The 23,941-nt window shown below is 46.7% G+C and overlaps 1 protein-coding gene across 3 annotated transcripts in view; it reads right to left on the minus strand.

The window, feature by feature from the left end:
- Window positions 1–22,807, minus strand: part of SORL1 (sortilin related receptor 1) — a 105,876-nt gene extending 83,069 nt beyond the window's left edge. For all 3 annotated transcript variants that reach the window (XM_073321245.2, XM_073321246.2, XM_073321244.2), the window contains exons 1-4: window positions 22,452–22,807; window positions 5,331–5,447; window positions 3,048–3,173; window positions 574–735 (exon numbers count right to left, since the gene is read on the minus strand). In XM_073321245.2, coding sequence (XP_073177346.1) covers window positions 574–735; window positions 3,048–3,173; window positions 5,331–5,447; window positions 22,452–22,724 — 678 coding nt within the window. In that variant the 5' untranslated portion in view covers window positions 22,725–22,807. The remainder of the gene's footprint in view (window positions 1–573; window positions 736–3,047; window positions 3,174–5,330; window positions 5,448–22,451) is intronic.
- Between the last annotated feature and the right edge of the window lie 1,134 nt (window positions 22,808–23,941).

Below are 23,941 nucleotides of genomic sequence, written 5' to 3' on the forward strand. Positions count from 1 at the left end.
GGGGGTGAGGGGTCCCCCGGCCCAGATCTGATAGGGGCTTCATTACCTCTTCCATCAGATATTTTCTGAGTCTCTCTTCCAGCCCCCATGAATTCTGTGAATGTGAAACTGGAGAGGCATCAGCCTGCACCATCTTTTATGCCCTCCATTCAGAGCATGAGAGCTACAGCACATGGGCAGACCAACAGACCCTGCTTGTAAAATAAAATAAATACGCATACAAACACACACACATTCCAGACTCGGCACAGGGTGTGCATGCATATCCCACATGTGGCACACACCCACACCACCACTTGAAGTATTATTGCTTACTCAGTTTGACTGTAACACCAGAGTAAGGATGGAAGATGGATACCACATGGATAGCTGCCTTATCAAAATGATGGATGGATAGATGACTGGAGTCAAATGCTTCTCAACCCCATATGCAAAAGGGAAGAGGTGCACTGCACCTCTTCCATCAAGCACATCTCGCAGCAAACCTCCCAACACGTATGTAGCAGTTTAGGTACTCAGAAAAGCAACAGAAGCAGCGTTACTTGGCACCCATCTCCGACTGCAGCTCCTCACCTGTTTGTTGGGATGAGACCTATCGAAGCCCAAAACAAGGTTAGGGATCCTACTGTGTAACAGCAGATCTGCGGCTCTGAATGGAATAGAGAAGCCCTGGATATTGCTGCAGAAGTCCATGGTGATCCAGAGGTACTGGGTGTAGGCATCCACAAAGATGTACTGGAGAGGGGAAACAGGAACAAAAACAGTCAGCCAATGGGAATTATAAGCAGAAGATGATATAACCGTACAGAACAAGGAAGCCTACGTCAGTAGTGGAATATGGACTGCAAAGGCAGTGCAGGAGAGCTTACCATCTAAACCTATCTGCAGTGGAATGCATCCTGTATCTGCAATACTCATTCTAGCAGAACTGGAGCTGAGCTACCTGGGATGTTTGCTACGATACAACCTACACTAAAGACAGCACCTGGAAGAGGCAAGAGCACTGTCTCAGGGCCTAGCTACTGCACAAGGAACACACTAACATCCGTTCTGCTCAGGGAAGAAAAAAGCGCCTTGCTGCTTTTTACCCTGTAAGCACAGCAGGATCAAGACCACTCTAGCAGAGCTAGCTGGAGACTTTGCCGTTCCCCTCCCCCCCACTATCATCAGGACTGGTAGCTAAGTTTCAGTTGCAGGGCCAAGGAACACCTGTGCAACTACACTGAAGACAAGGGAATTGCAAAGGTGTAAGTGAAGGCGGAACTTGGTGATGTAGGTTCTCATTCTGTTTCTTGGTTCCTAGGCTCAGGTCCTGTCTTGTCCCCAATGTATATCCCCCTAAAGCCTCTGAGATTTACAAGCCAGGAAGGTTCTAACCTGACTCTCTGATCCCAGGGTAAGTTTTCAGGGATGGAAGTTTGGGGGGGGGGGTGCAGGACGGGAGGAGGAATCTTTTAACTTGCAAACTTGACTTGCAGTCACTAGGGCACAATTAAATGGAATCTCACAATGGAGTAACTTCCCAGAGGAAATATGAAGTTTCCCCCATGGACACAGGGGCAGGCAGGAGATAAGACTAGGGATGGATTAAGTCAAGCTGACTGATTACTAACCCACTTCACCTTCAGCTTTCCAGCTCAGTGTTGAAGGTTATTGGGTTGGTGCACCACTTAAGAGTGGGATGCAAGAGAAGCCCTGTGGAGTGGGGCCACGTGCTACAGAGCGTTTGTGGACCCACTCTGTAGGTGGTGGAGTGGGGCTGCATGCCAAAGAGGGGTCATGGACCCATGCCATAGACTGGCCCTCATCCAGCACAGAGGAATTTAGGTTTCTGTTGCATTTCGCACCTTCCACAAACTGAACGGTTGTTGCTCAGACACCTGTTGAACCCTAAGGTCTCCTTCACCATTCTTGCCTCTAAGCCTTCTTCCTCACCATCCTGTCTCCACCTTCAAGAAACCATTAACCCCACCTCTTCCAGGAAGCATTGAACTTGGCTGTCTTGTTCACCCATCCGCCTGCTTTTTTGCCATAGATTTTAAACCCTGCAGGAGGGGTGGGAGGTGGGAACCTGTCGTTGGTTTGCCCCCACTCCCTGGGCACAATTTGCTCCTACAGAATTACACAAATGGCACATAACAAAGCTGCCTAGGTTCCTACTAGAGAAACTAAAATTACTGGGTGTACTTCTTTCTTCCCTAGGAACAGTCAATTTTCTTGATCAAATTCAATTTATAACTCCCAAGAGACACACGTTTTCTTTCTGCTGTAAACCTTGGAGCTACTTCCTGCAACACTAAGCAATCCTTTAATAATAATAATAAAAAAGCTAGCAAAGAACATTATATAAACACTACTTCTATTTGCAGAAGCACATACAATCTCCTGAGTGCTTTCCTGACACATGGGAAAGATTGCCCCATTAAAACACCTAACCAGACAGGTTTGTCTAGTCGACAGCATGGTGGACTGAGAGCTGGATTTTATTCCCACTGGTCTACTGGGTTCCTTTGGGCAAATCACTTTAATGCTCTGTGCCTCAGTTTCTCTATCTGTAAAATGGGGATAATGATACTGACTCCTTTGTAAAGCGCTTTGAGATCTACTGTTTACCAACGCTACATAAGAATTAGGTATTGTTCCAGCTCATAGACTAAGGCCAGACAGACACTGGGGAAGAGAACAATAAAAAGAATATTCTATACAAATGGACAAGATTCACTATAGCTGGCATGGCAGTAATGGGCTTTTAAGAGCCTCTTAAAACTGGAGAGGGGAAGCTTCATTTATGTAGCCTATTTAGGTTTTGTACTGGTGTAACTAGTTTAGCTAGGGGTGTGAATTTTTACCAGCATCATTATGCTGGCACATCTCCGAGTGTGGATGCAGTTCTACTGCTCTAAAGGTGTCTTTATACATGAGTAGCTTATTCCCCTTCATGTACAAGAATAGAGATACCAGTATAAAGCACCTGTCCACTGGGATAGTTAAAGCTGTACAACTTGTGTGTGATGGGAAAGCCTTATTTCTGCTTGTTCATTTCTTACCCTTTTGTTGTCAGCAGGGCTGTGGTAGAACTGTGAGATGGCCACATCGCTGGTGTTCCCTGCACCGAAGCTGAATTTCTCTGATATCTTTTTAAAGGCCTTCCCATAGTCATATGACACATAAACCTGCAAAAGAAAAAGCTCCTGCTGTTATGGAGAGACAGATTTAATTTCCCTGATGGCAGTCCCTTCCTTGCTCTTGAGAACAATGGCTTCTTCAAGTTTTATGCACTATGGGGAAAAATATACACAGGGTAATGCACAAAGGGAAAGACTATAACATGACAAGATTTGTACACTCTGCACCGGCTGTGTGCCAAAAGCCAAGGCAATAAAAGCCTAAGCCAATACTGTTCGTAGTATTATTGTAGTCTTGTTGGGCCAATGATATTTGAGACAAAGGGGTGGGAGGTGAAATCTTTTATTGGACCAAATTCTGTTGGTGAAAGAGACACTCAAGCTATGAGGGCCCAAAGAAGAGCTCAATGCAGCTCGAAAGCTTTCTTTCACCAACAGAAGTTGGTCCACCAAAAGATATTACTTACTTACCTTATCCCACCGAGACAGACCTGAAGTAGTTTCCTAAGCAAGCTGTTCCAATGGTCTCTATCCAGCTGGCAGAACAGACAGGTAGTTAACTATCTACGTCCTCTCTCTCTCCAGCCAACGTCCATGAATATTTCAGTGCGTGCATTAATATTTATTATTTGTATGACCACAGCATCTAGCAGCCCCAGTCATGGACCAGTACCCTGTTGTGCTAGGTGCTGTACAAACACAACAAAAAGACAGTCCCTGCCTCCAAAGAGCTTACAATTACTTGCGCACTGTTGTAGTGATATGAGGAATGTCTTGTCTAGGTGCCTGGAAATGGGATACAGAACTTTTCCTCTCTAGAGAGGGGGCCGTTCAACACTTATCGCCACAGTCGTTGACTTTATCACCGGAAATGGGGTATCTGCCATTCTGTGTAGTGATACCACAGAAGTGCAGTCACCCCTGCCCTGTCCCTTAGGCAGTCATTTATGCCAGTGCAAAATGAATGTCAAGTGCTACTCCTTTGACTGGGGTAGTGTTTTACACCTGCTTTCCATAGCTGTAGCCATGGCTACACAAGGTGCAGGGCAGGGGTGAATCTGGCCCAAAAGCTATAACTAGTAAATGGTGGTTCTTATTTTTATTTTCAGTGGTACCTGCTGCCCCTGTATGAATCAAGCCTGAGCTGCTATAAACCAAAAGACATCACCCTGCGATTCTCGTTTGCTGGCCTGTGTGAAATGCACCAGCAGGGGCTTCCGATTAGTTCATTCTGAGCAGGTGTCCACCTTACAGTAACAGCCACAACAATTGACGCTCTGCTCCCTCTTCTTGCAGGCAGAGATGAGAGGCCAATGATTTAATGAGGCAAGGAGAATGAAACCCCTTCTTTGCCCTCCAGAGTTGGGTTAAAGTATGTTGGCACAAGCCAGTTTGGTGAGGCCTGCACTGTTTTTGCTCAGAGCGTAAAGAGAGAGCGAGAGCTACATTTTCTGGGACTATCAATCTGCCACCTCTCTCCAGCACAAATTCACAGAAATGAACAGTTTCTTGCGGGCAGGTGAATACAGTGAAGTAGGGAGTGCCACCACAAACACACCAAGATTATAAGATAGCCAGATAAACACAGCCCAGTATAAGAGGAAGGGCTAAATAACGTATTCATACTGGGCCCTATACTTCTGCATTCATGTCTTGGCTTTTCTATTACAGTGCATGGAACGCCCTTCGGAGAAGCCCTTCGGATAGCAGGTGCCATGATGCCCAGCGTGTGGAAGGGGTCGCAGGGAACTAGAATCTAGTATGGAGATATGGCGTCTTGGAAGGAACAATGGGCTTTGGAAGCTGAACCTTGTGATACGTTGAGGAGAGACCGATTCCCCCTCTCACCAAGGGAAAAGACATTCAGGAAACTTGTCAAGTCTCAGTTTCCTTTCCCTTACCTGCCATTAACAGCACACAGTAAAGGAAATTTTACAAACAATATGATGCAGATCACTAGGACTCCATTTGTCTGCCTGGGCAGGCTCATGGTTGAGTCAGCCCTAGCCCAATGGGAATCTATGGGACAAGAAAGTCTATAGGTCTAATACCTGAAGTCCAGATGAATAGGCCATTGTCTTTCAAGCATAAACAGAAAAGCCCGTTCTTACCAAGCAGTAAAATAGATTAAAATGTGTCCCCTCACAAAATAGTACTTCCAAGTCTCCCTCTGTAGTAATAATAATAAAAAATCCCCATACTTACATCACTTTTCTTGGGCCTCAGTAACCCCAGACTGTCTCTAGCCAAGGCCACAATCACATTGCTCTTTTCTCCTGCCCAGTGAACGACCATCTGATTGTGAGAATCATTCAGGCTGACCTGAAACCGAAACAAAATGAATATTAAAATGGTGAGCCAGGGCCCTGGACATAGAAATATGTGGACAACCCCCACACAAGTCAATTTCTTTCTCTCTTCCCTAGGAATGTGCGAGGATGGAGAAAAATGGTTGTAGGAACTGATTTAATTCATATAAAGAAACTGAATGTTCCGTGTCACCATGAAGACACTAGCATGCAGAAGTCTGATTTTAGGACTATGCCCTTGGAGGACAGGACAGCTCAGGAACTGCTGCTTTGACACAGTGCATGGATTCTCTAGGTCCACATTTCTCAAATGTGGCCCCAGCCTCCTGGGCGGTCACTGAGGGTGGGGGCAAAGCAGTGGTTCCTCCCCTGGAGCTGCAAGGAGGGGTTGGGCCCTGCCCCCCTTTGGAGCCACAAGCACCAGACAGCTGGTGTGTGTTCCCCACCTTCCCGGGGGCGGTGGGGCTCAGGCTTCCAGCTTCAGGCCTAGAGTGGTGGGTGGCAGGTGGTAGGCTCCAGCCATGGGCTCTGACCAGGGGATTTGGGGCTCTGGGTTTTGGCTATGCAGTAGAGAGCACCGTTTCCCTGGCCTCTGGGCTCGCCACCCCCCTCACCCATCTACCCCATTGGCCTTGGCCCCCACTGTCTCCCTGCGCACCCCCCCATCCAGGGCTTAATTTGTCCCCCAGCTCGACCGGGCTGAGTAAATCTGCAGTGAAAAGTGGTATACGTATGTTTGTAAGTATTACTCGTCACTGCCTCAGAGCTAGATAACAAGTCTGCTCCTGTGAAAAAGTGATATTAACAAATGTACGAATATCACTTTTTCATAGGAGCAGACTTACTAGCTAGCAAGTCTACAAAAAACCAAAAGCCACAACCAAAAAAAAAACAACAAGGACAAGAACATGCAAAATACCTTATCTGTGTTTTTATTCTGTTTAGGTCCAGTAAAGAAAAGAGACAACTGCATTATTATTGTTGTGTGCAAATAAAAACCCTACATAAATAAATTACTATGATTTGGCCTTGTGTATGTACATACATTTGTTTTTTCCGACATTAATTATTTTAGGGAAAATTGTCATAGTGGCCACCAGCAAGATTTGGTGACCGAACGCTGAGGCCACCAAAAAATTTGTGGTAAGAACTACTGCTTGAGGTGGCCTGTTCATATTCAGCTCCAGTTAGTAGGAACTGGGAGTTGTAATTCTCAGCTAGCTATGTGGATGTTTCTGAGAAATAAGTTTGGAGGTGCCCTTCTACTGCTGTAGTACACACCACAAAAGAGTGCCTTCATAACTGGTCCCCCTCAAAGGACTGAGGCTCCCAAAGCACATGCCTAGCTTTAAGCACAGGGGCAGTTCCATTGATTTCAAGGGCACCACTCAGGTACTTAAGTGCTTTGCTGGATCAGGGCCTGAATGAGCTGTTATGACTTGAGCCCTCCTCCTCCTCCTCATGCTGGAGGGTCTTCAACAAGGAGAGGTGAAGCATGTTAACAAAGAGCAGCGGTACAAGCTTCCCCAACACTGATATCGGTTCTTCGGAGAACTAGATTCAATCAGCAGGGTCGTGTGTCTAGTGCCTCTCATCAGTGCTACTTTCTCTTTGGTTTTTTTTTTTTCTTTGTTTGTTTTTAAGGAAACCAGTTCCTTAGAACAATGCCCACACTACACCAGTTCCTAAACCAAGCTTAAAGGAAAAAGCCAAGAGTGCTTTGTATCTAAAAGTCACTACAGGTTGCTGTGACCCAGACCAACCCAATTCTTTCCATTCAGTTGTGTAGCTCAGCTCCATTGTTCTCCGGCTCTGCAAGAGGCCATGTATAAAAATTGGCCTACTGCAATTATGTCAGAGGGATGCCAGCAATTATACCCAAGGCTATCCTGATGCCAATGAAAGGGGAGAGAGTGACAGATATGCATGCTGCCATTCAACCAGAAAGACAGCTTGGAAGGTGACTGGTAAACCTTCTGCCTAGACTAAAACCCCCTCTGTTTACATAGCAAAGCCCTCCTGTAGAGCTGATCCTTCTGCCATTGCCTTCAACCGGCACCACCTGAAATAGGCAATTCCTCACCCCCCTGATGATCTCTGGCACTTTAGGACTATTTCTAGCCATAACACTGAGATTATTAATGGCACTCCTGTTCACAGATTCCAAGACCAGAAGGGACCATTGTGACCATCTAATCTGACGTTCTGTATGCCACAAACCACACAACTTCCCCCACAGGTAATTCCTAGCACATCTCTTTAGCAAAACATCCAATCAGCAATTAAACATTGTTTGTGATGGAGAATCCAACACAGCCCCTGGTAAAATCATTCCAACAGTTAATTACTCTCACCATTAAAAATTTACACCTTGCTACAAAAAGAAAAGGAGGACTTGTGGCACCTTAGAGACTAACCAATTTATTTGAGCATGAGCTTTTGTGAGCTACAGCTCACTCACGAAAGCTTATGCTCAAATAAATTGGTTAGTCTCTAAGGTGCTACAAATACTCCTTTTCTTTTTGCGAATACAGACTAACACGGCTGCTATTCTGACACCTTGCTGCAGTAATTTGTATAGTAATAGGCCCCAGTCCAGCAAGATACACAAGCATATGCCTAGCAGACGACACCCATACTTAAAGTTTAAGTGCCTTGTTGGACTGGAACCTTAATAACCCATGCTTTAGCTGAAATAAGAGTGTCCATATGGCAGTTTAATCCAGTTTAACTAAACTGGTACATGTTTTGAGTGTAGATAAGGCCTCAGATTGATTGAAGGGGCCTAGTTACCCACCCTGTGCAGTCATTTACAGCAGTGTGAAGTGAGTGTGAATGGTTACCATTCAGATTTGCATTTTACATCCATTCTGCACCTGTGCATGGTCACAGGCGCTGCAGGGACTGGAGACGCAGGCTCGCAGGCTCAGGGAGTTGGGGGGCCCTGTAAAAAATGCAGGGTCAAATTTGCAAGCCGTCCTCGCACTCTTTACTATGGGAAAGCTCCCCCTGTCCACCATAGGACTGCAGCCTGTGTTAAGGCTTTTGGAGAATCTTCTAGCAATTGGAAAATAAGCCTTTAAAACACAAAGCCATTATCCTGAGAGCGCTGCTGGGAAAAAGGGAATGAAATAAAAACTGCACTTATGTAACTGCTACATGCAAGAAAAGAAAAGGAAAAATGAAAATGTTCCTATGACCTGGCAGCAGCAGCCCATGGGGTCACGTGATCAACTCCCTGGTGCACCCTCGCTGAGTCATTCACTGCCTGTCAGTAAGAGAAACCCCCTGACACAGGCGAGATGAGCCAAAGCAACGTGTCAGCAAATGCTCAGGAGATGTAGGTCAGCAAATAAAGCAAGCACCAGCCTCGCACAGTTTCTAATGAATAAAAGAGCTGGGGGTAGTTGAGTGTGCGGGGGGGGGGGGGGGGGGGGGGCTCAGAATTTGTGAGGTCTAAGCCCAGCTGTGCCAGTGACTCAGTGGGTGCCCTTGGACTTTAAATTCATCACAGTTCTGTGCCTCAGTTTCCCCCACGCTGTGCAAGGAAGGTAATAATACCTATCTCACAGGGGTGTTGCATGGATTAATCTTTGTACAGGGCTAGCAACAACAATGGGCCTGATTCTGCCACACGGACTTACATCAACTATTGTCTCAGTCAATGACTAGCACCAACAAGGCTACTGTGAGCGTGAGGGTCTACGGTGCACACACCAAGCAGGCAAAAGCCAGGCACTAGATAATTCTGGCAGCACACCTCTCAACCTGCCAAAGCCCAAACATGTGGAAGAGACCCAAAACGAGGGACACGCAAAAAAAAAAAACACACCTTATGATGGCAGGAAACCTGAAATGCAGGCTTCCCTCCTGTAGCATAAATAGCTCTCTCTGCCCCCTTAGTTCCATGCTGCTTTATTTGCAATCGCAATAATTTTCAGCAGCAAAAGTGAGGGGACATCAAATCTGAAATAAGCAACATTCCACGGGATGAGGAACATTTGGGAGGCACAGTGAGGTTTTTTGCTACTAAATGATGCCAAGTTTAAAAGTGGGGCTCTCATGCACCCCAACATTCTCAAGGGTTTGGATCAGAGGTTTTGCTTTAGCCTGCTATGAATTCCCAAAAGCCTCCTCCACACTGGACCATTATGGAAAACTTGTGGGATTAAACAAAAAAGCCAAAAAAGTCCACCACCACCCATCACTGCAGTATCAGGGCACTTGCCACCCAAAATCAACAACACCTACTGAAGTCCCTAGTGAATTTCATGGAATTAATGGCATTTCTCCCTTTTGGGGTCACAACTCTGGGGATAGGGTAGTTTGGTTTTCTGTTTGGGGGATAGATTTTATGGATTTCCTCTTTTTTTTAATTGATTGTTGGAAGGGATTTAGAGAGGCTGTCAATGGTGTGTCATTCTGATGGCCAAAAGCCCTTTCTGAAGAGGACAGTTTTGCAGCGTTCCCTAAAGACAGTCAGATTCTGGATGCACCTGATCTCCTCTGGGAGTGTTCCCTACCTGAAGCCCCTCCACTGAAAATGTTCTGGCCCCAACCTGATTCCCCTTGATCATATTTACAGTTGCATTTTGTGTTTCCTTTTCTTTATACTGGGGAAAATTTGGATGAACCCAAGACTGTGATAGCATGTACCACAGCCCGTGGTGTGGGCGTAACATCTCACCCTGCTGTACACACAGGAACAAACCTCCTTGGTTCTTTCAAATGATCCTAGGTCATATACCTTGCCCAAGACACCTATGGAAGTTGGGTGCCTAAATCCCTTAGGCTCTAGGCCAAACTCCTGAGGAATGGAGTGGGAGGGGGGACTGTGTTTCGGAGGAGAAGGAAGACAGCTGAGTTTTATTAGGAACATCAGCCAGTCAGCCCCCAGGTGACCCTGTTACCTTTAACAAGCCTATTTAAGGTTGAGTCTTTATATAGAGGCTAAACTCACCAGTTGGTGAAGTTTTTCTGAGAAGGATCATACAGCTGAGCAGGGTAGCAAGAGTCTTAGGAGGTTAGTTAGTATGTAGGCTCTTTGAGCTATTAGGTAGGGAATCTAGCAAAAGGGCTTTCCCTTTTTTATTCTCAAGCTTCCTGTGAAGCACTGACCCAGAATTAGGAATTCTCTCTGCCTCTGCTTTTATTCCTCCGATCCTCCCGGAAGAGACTCCAGTCTGTTGCTGTGCAGTCTTATGATCCTGGGGGGGAACTACTAGGAACTGAATGGCTGTAGGGATTAGTCATGGGCCTCTGAGCCTTGTTTCTTTGGTTTGCTGGTCTAAGTTATGCCCCAGGTTGGTAATGTCTGATGCTTATCACCTGAATGTTTTATATAAAGTGAACTGTAAAGGAAGGTTTATGTTATCCTAGAACCTAACAATCTAACTCTCCTGGCCCTGAGGTGCCTTCCTTAAAAACCTTTTAAATCTTGGCAACTCTCCACATGCCAGAGTGCACAGTGCTCTGCTTAACTGGGGAAAATGTCCCCAGGAACTGATTTAGCCTAATGAGAGGGAATGGCAAAGTCTGCTGTTTAATTGAGACAGTATTTGCATCAGTTCCACTTAATGGAGATGTGTTTTGGTCTTTGCCAAGTGATTAAGTAGGTATGAAATCTGCATGAAATTCTAATTGTTGTCCTGCTAATACAGAAGCTACTGAAAAGTTCAGAAGGGAAAAATCAAGTCAAAATGCAGTGAAGATTTTCCTGTATTTGTAGTTTAGCATTTTGCTACTGGATCTCTTCCAGTTGTGGGGTTTTTTTGTATTTAAGTATTTTCTCCTTACTGGAACCACTGCTTAGCTGAAGCAACAAGATGTCCACCCCAGCAGCTCCACCTACAAGCACTGTCCTTTGCAGAATTACAAGCAGGTAATTGCTAATGTAGACCAACAGACTAGCCTGGGGAAACAGCCACTGGGCATCTTTACTGCTCCTGCATTTTGTTTCTTTCTGTGAAAGGGGTAATATTCTCTGGCACCCAGCATTCTAATGCAGATATCTACACAGATGAGCAAAGCTAGATTCTGATCTATTTAGCTTGGCCTGTAGAATGGCTCAGGAGGGGAGAAGGTTTGCTGTGTTTCAACAACCCTCTACCTTCATATTTTAGCACTTCCAACAACTACAAAAATACTGCTGTTTAAACGCATTTTATACCCTTAAAAGTTATTACCAGGCTGTGTAGCTGTTGTGAGGCTGCTCTGCACACACAGTTGTACCTATTTAACTAAAATATCATTTTTATACTGAAGTTAAATGAGTGCAATTTTGTGTGGATGCTGAATCAGTGTGCCCAGTATGGGGGTTAGCACTCATCTAATTAAACAGGTGCTGTTCTGAAATAAACTGACGAACTTAATCTAATTTGAGGGCAAGTGTCCCCACCACAGCTGACACTGACCAGCCCCTTTGCTAAGGATCTCAGCAGCAGGACTCAATAGATTGTGCCCCCTCCCCTAATGCTATAGAGTTTCTCCAGGCCATGACTGAGACAGTAACTTAATTTAAAAAAAAAAATTTACAAATCATAATACTTAAAAACATACAAATGTAGTGGTGGCCAAATACCTGTCATTAAAGCTCTTCTTAATGGGCTCAGTCATCTGCATCAGTGAATTCATTCTGCTGTGAATCAGCAATCTGACTATATGACTCCAACAACAGCATGGGCTCCCCGCTTCCCTCCCCCAAGCAACTTTATTAATGAAAGTTCTGAGAGAGAAATACTTGGAGGCTGCTGCTATGCACTTCAAACAACCAGTACTGCACAAATGTGTGTCTAAGTATTTGATCATCTTCTCCCTTCCTTGTATGGATCTCTTCCAAAATGTGGAATTTAAACAAATTTTGTTACATTGTTCTGAAGTCTAGGAGTAACAAAAACAGTCATTCAAAAGGCTGACAGCTGTGTACATTCAAGTTAAAGGGATACCATCACTTAAAAACATTGGTCTGAAGCATTTAACTTTGTTACAAGTAGTGTCTCTCAGATTAAAAAAAATATATATATTCTGTTCAGTTTATTTACTTAAGTCATTTGGCAACACTCTGTAGAGTCCTCTCCTTGTTTCCCATCTCTGTGGACCTTTCATAGGCCAACAGCAGGTGAGAGAGGCTCAAAAGCAGACTGTGGTTTTAGGCAGGGCAAGTGCAGTATCTGAAACTGACTAGACTTCCAGCTGCCCACTGACAAGATTTCTATGTCCCTTTAAAAATACTCACAACATCAAAACAGGAATATTCACTCTACTATGCTGCTCCTCAAATATTTAAGCAGTTACCCGAGAGATCTCAAACTTGATTGGTGAAGAAGGAATCCCAAGAGAAAACCTTGTAGAAAACAAGTTAATGCTTTAAAAAGCTTAGTTAGGAGACCTTCGAACAGCCTTCTGAGAAAGTTGTGCAATTTCCTTGCGTGCTACTCTCTAGTGGGTCAGAAGGGAAACTATGCTATGACATGTATTGACAAAAGCAATGGGGCTTAAAGGCAAGGCCATCCTAACCCTCTTCTACTTGTCCTTTAATGAAAGTCATGCATTAAGTCTGGTAGGTAAATACCACACCCCCCTCTTCCTCCAGCTCACTCCTGAGAGTTCTGCAGCATCTTGGCACCCTGGATGCATTAAGATGGAGTGAGAACTTGAATGTCGTCTCCATGCTAGTGCCTTTGCATGTCACGTTCCCCATCACCTCCATCAGGGTACCTTCTGCTTTGCTTCCGAGCATCTCTTTCTATCCCTGCCAGCGTGCATCACTTCTTGTGGCGCTTGGGTTGAAAACACGCGTGTGCCTGGATATGAAACATGGATGATTCGTTTCAAAGAACTAGCAGGCTAGCCTCATCCTTTTACAGTGAAGTCCAGTGTTTCCTCCTTGCGCCTAACGTCTCTGCTGTCAAGAAACCTCCTCTACCAAACCCTTTTTAAGGTGTGTGGACCTCTGAAACATTGGGCTTTTACAAAGCTTAGGATAATCTGGGTCCTCATCTTAGAGAGGTGGGAGCAGCACCCTGTTGGAATTCAGCTCCCAGAAATTGAAGCAATGCTCCTGGGGCCCTCAGTTACTCGGCAAGAGTGGAGTCTCCAGGAGCAGAGAGGGAGTTGGTGCAATCCCAGGGAATATAAGGGGGCTTCAGTCATGGGAGCAGGGAAAGTTAAGGCTCTGCTGAGGTCAGTGTATTCTAGAGATAGCTCCATAGAAAGCATTAGATGTAACAGCCACCATGCTAGGGGGCTGTGACCTCTCGGTTAAGATTGCAGCTAAATGTTTTGCTAAGCGCTCTGGCTGAAGGACACAGGGTCAAACTGTGCAGCAGAGTAACGCCACTGACTGCACCAGCTTTACTGCTGACTTACCCCAGTATAAATAAGAGCAGAATTTGCCCAAATGCCAGCCAAACGATAAACGCTGAAACCTGCTGTTGCATAACAAAAATACAATGAAACCTTGAATACTTCTCCCCACCTGCTTTAACTGGAACAGTAGAAACACTGTGATGGAACACTGTTCCCAGGTAAATATCTCGCCTGCCAAGTTTCAGCATAAAGCAAGCATCAGAGACCGAGATAAGGCCACCTCTTCCCACCAAAATCCTACTGGTGAGGACAGCATGTAAATGCAGAAAGTTATAAAGTTTTAGCGCTAGCTGCAACAGTATGGTCAAGTTTATAAGAGGCAGTGTTGTCCAGTGGATAGATCCGTGGACTAGGACTTAATAGACTTGGGTTGCAGTCCTGTCTCTGCCCCTTGTCTCCTGAGTGCTATTTACCCTATTTATTATTTTCCCTTTTGCACAATGCTTAATGGGCAGCAGGCTTAAACAAATAAAAGGAAGTTCCTCTTCACACAGCGCACAGTCAACCTGTGGAACTCCTTGCCTGAGGAGGTTGTGAAGGCTAGGACTATAACAGAGTTTAAAAGAGAACTGGATAAATTCGTGGAGGTTAATAAGTCCATTTATGGCTATTATTCAGGATAGGTAAGGAATGGTGTCCCTAGCCTCTGTTTGTCAAAGGGTGGAGATGGATGGCAGGAGAAAGATCACTAGATCATTACCTGTTAAGTTCACTCCCTCTGGGGCACCTGGCATTGGCCACTGTCAGCAGACAGGATACTGGGCTGGACGGACCTTTGGTCTGAGCCAGTATGGCCGTTCTTATGTAAATCGGGGATCACATCATGAAGTTAACAGGCAGCAAGTTTAAAACAAGTAAGTAGTACTTCTTCACACAATGCACAATTAACCTGTGGAAATCGTTGCCATGGGATGTTGAGGGCCAAAAGTGTAACTGGATTCAAAAAAGAACTAAATAAGTTCATGGAGGATAGGTCCATCAAGGCTATTAGCCAAGATGGTGAGGGATGTAACCCTATGCTTGGGGTGACCCTAAACTGCCTGCAGCCAGGAGGGGAAGATAGGGATAGATATCTACAGAATTGCCCTGTTCTGTACACTCCCCATGAAGCTCTGGTATTGGCTACTGTCGGAGACAAGATACTGGGCTAGATAGCCCATGGGTCTGACCCAGAGTGCCCATTCTTATGTGCCCTTGCATAAATCACTTCACTTTTGTGCCTTTATTGCACCATCTGTATGCAGGGTGTGTGGGGGATGATACTGGATGCTTTTGTTAACCAACTGATTTATATCAGCTGGGTACTGCTATGACTTTTGGGAATGAATGGGAGAAAATGGAACTTTTGGCTGATTTTCTGTATTGCTCCAAGTAAGCTTGTCTGAACCATACAAAAGTTACTTTGACAATCCAGACTGGCTACCTAATGCTCAAGGGTTGTTTAATTATCATTTGTATTAGATACCAACAAACACCCAGCACAAAAGCTGGATGCTAGAAGGTTAAACTCTGTTCTTGGAAGGACAATTATTGATGGGCTGGCAAATTAGGTCAAAATTAAGTATGGTTCATTTCAAATGTAGTGAAATTGATTTCTGCATTCACATAAGATGGAATTTGCCCTGCCAAGCAGATTTCTATACTCTTCAAAAATAGAATGTTCTCTGTCCACATCACCAAATCTCCTCTCTCCCCCTCCTCCCTCTCACAATCAGATCAGTCCCCAGAAAAGGTTTGTTCCCACAGATGCTGGGCTATTTGCCCCTTAAACAAATTAACAAAATGTGATCTGGCAATCCTCAAATGTGATCAAGTTGAAAACAAAACAAAATACAGTGAAGCAAATTGAGCATGGGGTACCAGCCTGGGACTCCGAAAATCTAACCTTAGCTCTGCAGCTGAACTGCCGCACGGCCTTCAGCAAGTTACTTTACCTCTGTTCTTCTCCCTCGCCACCCCCGGATGAAACCTATCAATCTGATATTTCTGACAGTGCTTTGCAATGGGCGAGTGTGCTACGTAACCCAGCTAAAAATACTCTTTAAAAAGCCAGCTGGATATTATTTATTGGATGTGGGGTGCAGGGGGACTCAAATGATTTTTCTCACCAGCCTTGGCAAATTAACGCCTTGAAGACCCAGTCTGAGTTTCATTGTAGGGACCTACTACATTGTAATATAATGTAGGTTGCAGTAGGGCTCAGCGCGGTAGGTGTTATGCAAACACAAGGACGAGACCGTCTCTGCCCCCAAAGAACATGCATTAAGAGGAAAGGTTACTGAGGTGACGATAGGCCTTCCAAGTTTATTAGTGACATTTCTTTTAACATAAATGCAAAAGGGCTTTGCAGACCCCTTTGGGGACGATGCTCCATGCATAGCCCTTGAGTGGGAATCGAGGCTACTGTTATTGGCAGAGTGAAGAGGGCTGGAGCACCAACACAAGGGGGGTAGTAAAGTAGTCTTTAAGGGGCAGAATTACACATGGCCTTGACAACAACAGCAAGAGTCTGAACTTGATGTGGCGGAGAAAGTCAGTGGCTGGTTTCAAAAGGGGTTTAACGTGGGGTCAATGAGCAAGACTTTTAACTGCTCTAGTTTGTCTGAACTGGAGTGGGGAGGATGGCATGGGTGTCAGAAGCCAGTGAGGAGGAGGCTGCAAAAACTGAGGCAGGAGACGAGGCCTGGATGAGGGAGGTCTGTGTGTGGACAAAGAAGGGTCAAATTTTTACACACCGCTTCATCGCTTTAAACTAGGAGCAAGGCTGTAGAAATTCCACTCCTTAACGTGTCCATGTCCTTTGTTTCCATCAGAGTTGGGAGACAGCCACTGAGATCTCGCTTGTGCTGGTTCATCGGTTCCTCTTCCAAGCTGGCTACGGCATGAAGCGGATTTAGATACTGAATTCCACGGTGGTGGAGGAAAGCTAGTCCAGAGAAGAGGTAAGCCATGCAATGACAGTGGGGATCTCTGTTCTCCCCCTTGCACACACAATAATATACACTAGGAATGGAATTCCCCTTATTCCTAAGGGGGACACATCTGAGTGTCCCAGGAAGTTTTTCAGGTGGCTGAAATGTGCTCTGGACACCAACAGAGATCTGTGACAGCGGGCTGCGAATGGCTCTCTCAGGATTCTCTGGGTGTAGGGGTGCTATTGTTGTAAGGAAGCACGGAGTTAAAAGCACTGGAACTGTTAGACAGGAAAGGAGCAGCTGCGGGCAGGTTAACAACAACTAATGTCTTGGGTCCAATCACTTGATGATGCCTTCAGCAGGGAAGGGGCTATCCAGAGGCAACCAAGTTGCTGATGCACGCCCAGCAGTGCAGGTGTCGAAAGAGCAACCTTCAGAACTGTAGGCACGTCTCGCCAGGCTGCATGGAGCTCTGAGCAGAACACGGGGTTGCGCTGTGTTAGAATCATAGAATATCAGGGTTGGAAGGGACCCCTGAAGGTCATCTAGTCCAACCCCCTGCTCGAAGCAGGACCAATTCCCAGTTAAATCATCCCAGCCAGGGCTTTGTCAAGCCTGACCTTAAAAACCTCTAAGGAAGGAGATTCTACCACCTCCCTAGGTAACGCATTCCAGTGTTTCACCACCCTCTTAGTGAAAAAGTTTTTCCTAATATCCAATCTAAACCTCCCCCACTGCAACTTGAGACCATTACTCCTCGTTCTGTCATCTGCTACCATTGAGAACAGTCTAGAGCCATCCTCTTTGGAACCCCCTTTCAGGTAGTTGAAAGCAGCTATCAAATCCCCCCTCATTCTTCTCTTCTGCAGGCTAAACAATCCCAGCTCCCTCAGCCTCTCCTCATAACTCGTGTGTTTTAGACCCCTAATAATTTTTGTTGCCATTTTGTTGTTGTTTCGTTTCAATTTCACCCATGAGCAAAAACCACTCTTATCTTGAAACCGAGTCTCCTGAGTCTAGCTCGCAGCTTGTGAGGCTGAAACACAGCAGCCGATGCCTTAGAATAAGCAAGAGCCAGATGGAGAAAAGGGGCGCAAAGGGAAGACAGAAAGCTCCCGATAATCTGACCTGGAGCATACCACTAAGTTAAATACGTTGTACATCTCTGATGCAGGGCCTGACTTCCAGAGGCGCTGAGCACCTGCAGCTCCTACTGAGTTAAGCTGTGGGTGCTCAGTGCTTCTGAAAACTGGCTCCCGGAAACCATCCAGGGAACTGTCGCTTAATACAGTGGGGGAGAAAAGGAATGTTATAATTCCTTAAGCTTGCACATTAAGCCAAGTGACAAGCTGAGAGGGAAAGTTTCCCGTCCTTGCCACCCATCTTGTTGGCTCTCTGGAACAGGGAATGATCTTAAAGCACCTAGCGCTAGGTAAGCTATATGCTGGTCTCATAGAGTCCCCCAGCTTTAGGTCTTTCCTTTCCTGTCTCTGGCTCCCTGATGATCCCCAGACACACAACTAGGAGCCAGGGACTCTACAAACCCTTAATTGCAGCATTCCCTCTGAGATAGGAAGTACTAACCCCTAGCTACGGGGGGGGAATCAAAGGATTAGCGATTTGTCCAAGATTTTGCAGAGCCAGGATTAGGTTTGTAAAGATCCCTGAGGAGCTGAGAAGTGCTTAGTATTGCATTTTCGTTCAGGTTCTCTATCTCCTATTTGGAGAGGGCTGAGGGGGACACGCAGAGCTGGACTTCTTATTGGAGAAACAAAATGGGGATATGAGAGCTGACGTGACCACTAGCAAAGGCCCCAAATCGTGTCTGTCACATTGGGCTTTTAGTCAATATATCCCCAAAAAATCACGCTGCCCATCTGCTTTTGTTCAAGTCAAAAGGAACCAATGGACAAGCAGACTTTTAGCAAGACCGTATTGCTGGATGGGGCCTCCATGAGATTTTGCCCGATACGCAGCTGTTAGAAGGTACTGTGAATAGAAGCTGGGCAGTATGTTTCCTTTGTCTTGCTGACTGTAGCAGTCTTGGACTGATCTATCCAAGGTACTTCACTCAACTGAAGTCTAAAGCTGATGCTGACCCTTTCTAAAATTGCCCTTCTGTCTGAATCTTTTCCTACTATTGTTACGAGAAACACCTGTGACAAAAGGAGAGGGGTTCCTTTATGTTGGTGCATTTGACAGTACTTCAAGGGTAGCCAGTTCTAGAATGTCCCTTGCCTAATCACTAAGCTCGTCCTTTCCCTCTGTTTGGGTAAGTAACAGGGGACAGGACACTTTAGAAAAGAGAAAATGCCATAGTTAAAAACTACAAGATGGTACCGGAAACTTCTTTCTGCAATGAAGTTTCAAGCTGACATTCGCCCTCTGCTATCTGGAACCTGGGCCCTAGATTTCTCATAGCCTGTTCTGTAGCAGTGGAAGGATAAGAGGTTAAAACTCAAGCCTCAAAACAGCGTATCATGCTGTTAGGAAAAGTGACTCAGTTCTCCAGGGAAAGCACTCTTTGAAAATTAAAGGCAACAAGAAAAGGCCAAATAAAGTGGAACTTTGATGTTTTACTCCTACTGCTGCTTCCCATTTGTCCTGGTCTGGTTGGCAATGGAATTACTGTGGTCGGTTTTATTCAATCTCTGATGTTGCAGACTGCTGCCAAAACTTTCCACCTGAGCTGTTCAGGAGGGTTGAATGAAAGCCACTGGAGGCTGAGTGGGAATTGATAGAATAGTGGTACTAAAAGCGAGAGTGAGTGTCAGGTTCTCTGCAAATGACCTCATTATGCTCTCTCAAATGCAGTAAGTGTCAGGAAAGCCAACAAGCATTGTGTCAGATGTGTAGGAACTGCTCTCTCCAGGCGTTCGGAGAAATGACCTCAGAGCAGCCTTTCCCCAACCTGCTCTTTTCCTGCTTCACCATTAAAGCAGCTCTTACTGTGCCAAAAAGTCTACATCCTCTATTTCAAATGGGATGGATCAGTAGATCCCATTCCACATCTTGCTGCTTTGCTGGATTCTCCCTTCAGGATATCAGCAAAAAAATCTGTAAGATGTGATGAACTGAAATGGCATTAAGGGTCAGAATGTGTGGGGAAACTAGACTTCTTTATGTGGCAAAACCCAGACTGAAGCATGAAGCAAAACATTGCTCAATGATGGCTAGTTACACTTCCCCTGAGCAGCCTTGAGCTAACGCGGGGTTCAGAACCAAGTTCAAGTAAAGGCCATCGCTTGAATAACTTAATGTAGTGACAGGTTTCAGAGTAACAGCCGTGTTAGTCTGTATTCGCAAAAAGAAAAGGAGGACTTGTGGCACCTTAGAGACTAACCAATTTATTTGAGCATGAGCTTTCGTGAGCTACAGCATCCGATGCATCCGATGAAGTGAGCTGTAGCTCACGAAAGCTCATGCTCAAATAAATTGGTTAGTCTCTAAGGTGCCACAAGTCCTCCTTTTCTTTTTAATGTAGTGAGGCCTTCTGTAAACTGGACGAGCTGCTTTGTTAACTTCAGGGCTGCCTCTAGCAGGCACCAAGCAAGCTGCATTACAACACTCCTTTCCTGTCCCTGCTTAAAGTGACCCCCTGCAATTCTCAAAAAGGGTTTCTGTGAACTATTGTCAATGCAGTGAAACATGTTCAGTATCAAAACTTGTGCTAGGAGACTACAGTGAAACGCTTCTACTCTCTGATCTCCACACCACTTTCTCTCAACACTATTCAGAAACAGGTTTCAGAGTAACAGCCGTGTTAGTCTGTATTCGCAAAAAGAAAAGGAGTACTTGTGGCACCTTAGAGACATCCGATGAAGTGAGCTGTAGTTCACGAAAGCTTATGCTCAAATAAATTGGTTAGTCTCTAAAGTGCCACAAGTCCTCCTTTTCTTTATTCAGAAACAAGCTCCTTTTCTCTCTCCTCCCTCTTCCCCTGCCGCGCCCGGGGTTGATGGAAGGCAGATCCTGAATCCATTGCATGGTGGCTTCAGAAAGGTGCATATAAAATGCTGCCTTGGGATGCGATTTCTTTTATGGCAGAAGGGTGGGTTAAGTGAAGTACTAAGTGCAAATCACTCAGCCACATTCATTTTAGCTGTGCTTTGTATTATGTTCAGTCTGAATAAAATGCCTCTACCCCTTCAAGATGTGCATTTATAGTTTCACAGGCAACGTGAGTGATTTTTTTCCATGCAATCCCCTCTTTCCCCTTCATTGTTTCCAGAGAAGGGACCTACCTTGTTCCAGGCAGATCATTCTATAGGAGATGCTACCCTCTTTTACAGAGGTAAACGTCTCGTGTATTTATCTGTTGCTAACATTTAGATGACTAAAATCAAGAGGTTTTCTTTCAAGTTCTGCTGCTACGTGTGACTAAAGCAGTCTCTAGTCTAATGCACTTCATGCCAGCGAAGGAGTTGGAATGTTGTGGGCTACAAGCTGCAGGGGGAGGAATGTCTGTCTCCAAAATCTGTCATCAGTTTCTCAAAACTGTCATTTCAGGACACCTACTAGGCTGAGTAACTTTCAGCACCCAAACTTTCAACCTGTAACTGCCTGCCCATGTCCCATCTACAGGAAAGGCCACCCATGCCTTTTTGCTCGAGGCAAAAGGTGAACATTGTATTTATACACAAAATGGGACTGGACGCCACTTTAGCGGGAATGGAAGTCATTTGCACAGCACCGAGTGTCAGAACAGAGCCTGTGCAGTTGATTTCAAACTACTTACAATTTTCAGTCTGAAATTTGATTTTTTTTAATTGATTTGTTTACATGTGGGCCAGACAATGTCACCTTGGCATTGTCAATACCACAACCCGACCACCGATCTCCCTGAATTTATCCACCAAGCCTATTGTTTTATTAGCACCGTCAGGGGGGAGGGAGGGTTAAAGGAGGTCCTCAAGAGGAAATCTGATTTCTTGATAAGACGACACACTAACTGGGGAAACCATCTGCACTGTTTCTGATTGTTTACAAGATAACCTAACCTCTGTATGGCAGAGGGCAATTTACCCTTCCGGTTGCAGGACCCACAGCCAACCCCAAGTAAAACGGTTCAGAGTTGCCATTTTAATTATTTGATGAGGGGGTGCATGCAGGGTGATTTTAATATTCGTTCTAAGCAGAACAGTGTTTACTTCCTTGCACTGGACTGATGCAATGCTCCCTTCTGCTCGGTTTGGTTTTAACTACCAAATATTAAAATAAACGCTTCTGAGTTCTCCAACCAGGGAGCAACGAATCATGCCACTTGGCTCTAACGGGACCTGTGCGTGACCTGGGCCACCTTTCCTGAAAAAACGGGGGGAGAGCTCCGGGAATGTGCACGGAGGGTCTGGTGCTTTGGACAGGTGAGAGAGCCGAGATGCAAGGTGCTCCGGTCATATTTAGAGTGCGTGCCAGTGACCGGGGGGGGAGAATGACTGCATGCATTGCTTTCAACACCCCGCTCTAGAAGGGGAGCGCTGCACAGAGCCACAGCCCCTTTGCAATGGGAGGGGAAACGCGATGCAAGGGACGAGCGCCGCTGGAAGCTGGGGTTGCAAGGCGTGCACACAACAACATGCCCCTCATTGCACGCGACGCTCCCCTTTCTCAACTGGGGGGAGGGGGGTGTTCCGTGGCCGGGAACGCCTGCAACCCGGGGTCCTGCAAGGGGACCCCGGCAAGGCAAGCGTGCAGCGGGGGGGGGGGGGGTCGCAGGGTGTTGCCAGGCTACTCACCTGTCCGTACACCGTCAGGAGCTCTTGCCGCGGTCCCGCAGCGCCCCTCTTCCTCCGCGGCTGCAGCCCCTCGCCTGCCCTGCCCGTCCCTCTGTCACCCGGGCTCAGCGCCTCTCCCTGCAGCAGCGCGAAGCCCCGCTCCTGCGGCCGGGCTGCAGCCCCCCCGTGCAGCCGCAGCGTCCCGCCGGCGGCCGGGTCGGGGCTCCAGGCGAGCAGCAGCAGGGCGGCCAGGCAGGGGAGGCTCCGCTCCCCACGGCTGCTCCCTGTCGCCATGTTCCTCCCTCCCTCCTCCTCCCGGGTGCTGGTGGGGCTGCTGCAAAGTGGGGCGCCGCCGCCAGGAGAGAATGTGCAATAGGGACGGGGCGGGGGGGGGGGGGACGCAACCGCGGCGGCCCGAGCTGGCGCGAGCCGCGGCCGGGCTCCGCACGCGCGGCTGCGGGGGCTGCGCGGCGCCCCTTTGCTCCGCGCGTGTGGCCGGGGCGGGAGGGAAGCGCCGCCGAGCCTGCTGGCACCGGCCGCCTGGGTGCGACTTGCAAGTCACGTGTCGTCGCCGGGCTCTAAGCCGCTTTGCTTCCTCTCCTGACCCAGAGGAAACAGGGCAGCCCCAGAAGCAGATGACCTCTTCCTTCCCCCCCCCCCCACACACACACTCCCGCCACCCCCAGAAATCCTAGCTACGAGCTTCTTGAAGATTTTTTTCAATCTGTTTGCAAGGCATGAGCTGGAACGGCCAGTGTGGTCGCTTAAGAGGGCGGTGAGGCCGCAAGGGCTGCATTTGCGGGCGTAAGAAAGCATCCCGCGTGCACCCCAAACTCGGGTGCATCTGAAAAGGGGTCTGGATGCAGAGGGAAGGTAACATCTGGGCCTTTCTGTCTCGGGGTTTTATACTGCCACCTATCACTGCAGCATCTGCGTGCACTTTCAAAAGTAACCTCTGTGTCTGAGCTCGTGCAAGCTTTTTGCATTTGTGAGGTGGTAATTATCTAAATACAGTTTATTTTATAGAGCCCCCCAAAAGCATGCAAGGTGCTACACCGAGCTAGAATAAGTCAGCTTTCTCCCCCTACCACTTACAATCTTACACCATCATGGTTTAAGAAGACGACAGGTTTCAGAGTAGCAGCCGTGTTAGTCTGCATCCGCAAGAAGAACAGGAGGACTTGTGGCCCCTTAGAGACGAACCAATTTATTTGAGCATGAGCTCACTTCATCGGTACTCTAAGGTGCCACAAGTACTCCTTTTCTTAAGAAGACAAGTGAGCGTGGACACCAGATGGGTGGCTTTGTGGTCACATCTTAGGTCAAAATGATCGGAGATCAGGGGTGGCCAACCTGTGGCTCCGGAGCCCCATGCGGCTCTTCAGAAGTTAATATGCAGCTCCTTGCACAGGCACCGACTCCAGGACTGGAGCTACAGGCGTCAACTTTCCAATGTGCCGTGGGGTGCTTACTGCTCAACCCCTGGCTCTGCCACTGGCCCTGTCCCCACT

The sequence above is a fragment of the Lepidochelys kempii genome, chromosome 22 (genome assembly GCF_965140285.1).
Source record: "Lepidochelys kempii isolate rLepKem1 chromosome 22, rLepKem1.hap1, whole genome shotgun sequence".
In the NCBI taxonomy this organism is placed as follows: Eukaryota; Metazoa; Chordata; order Testudines; family Cheloniidae; genus Lepidochelys; species Lepidochelys kempii.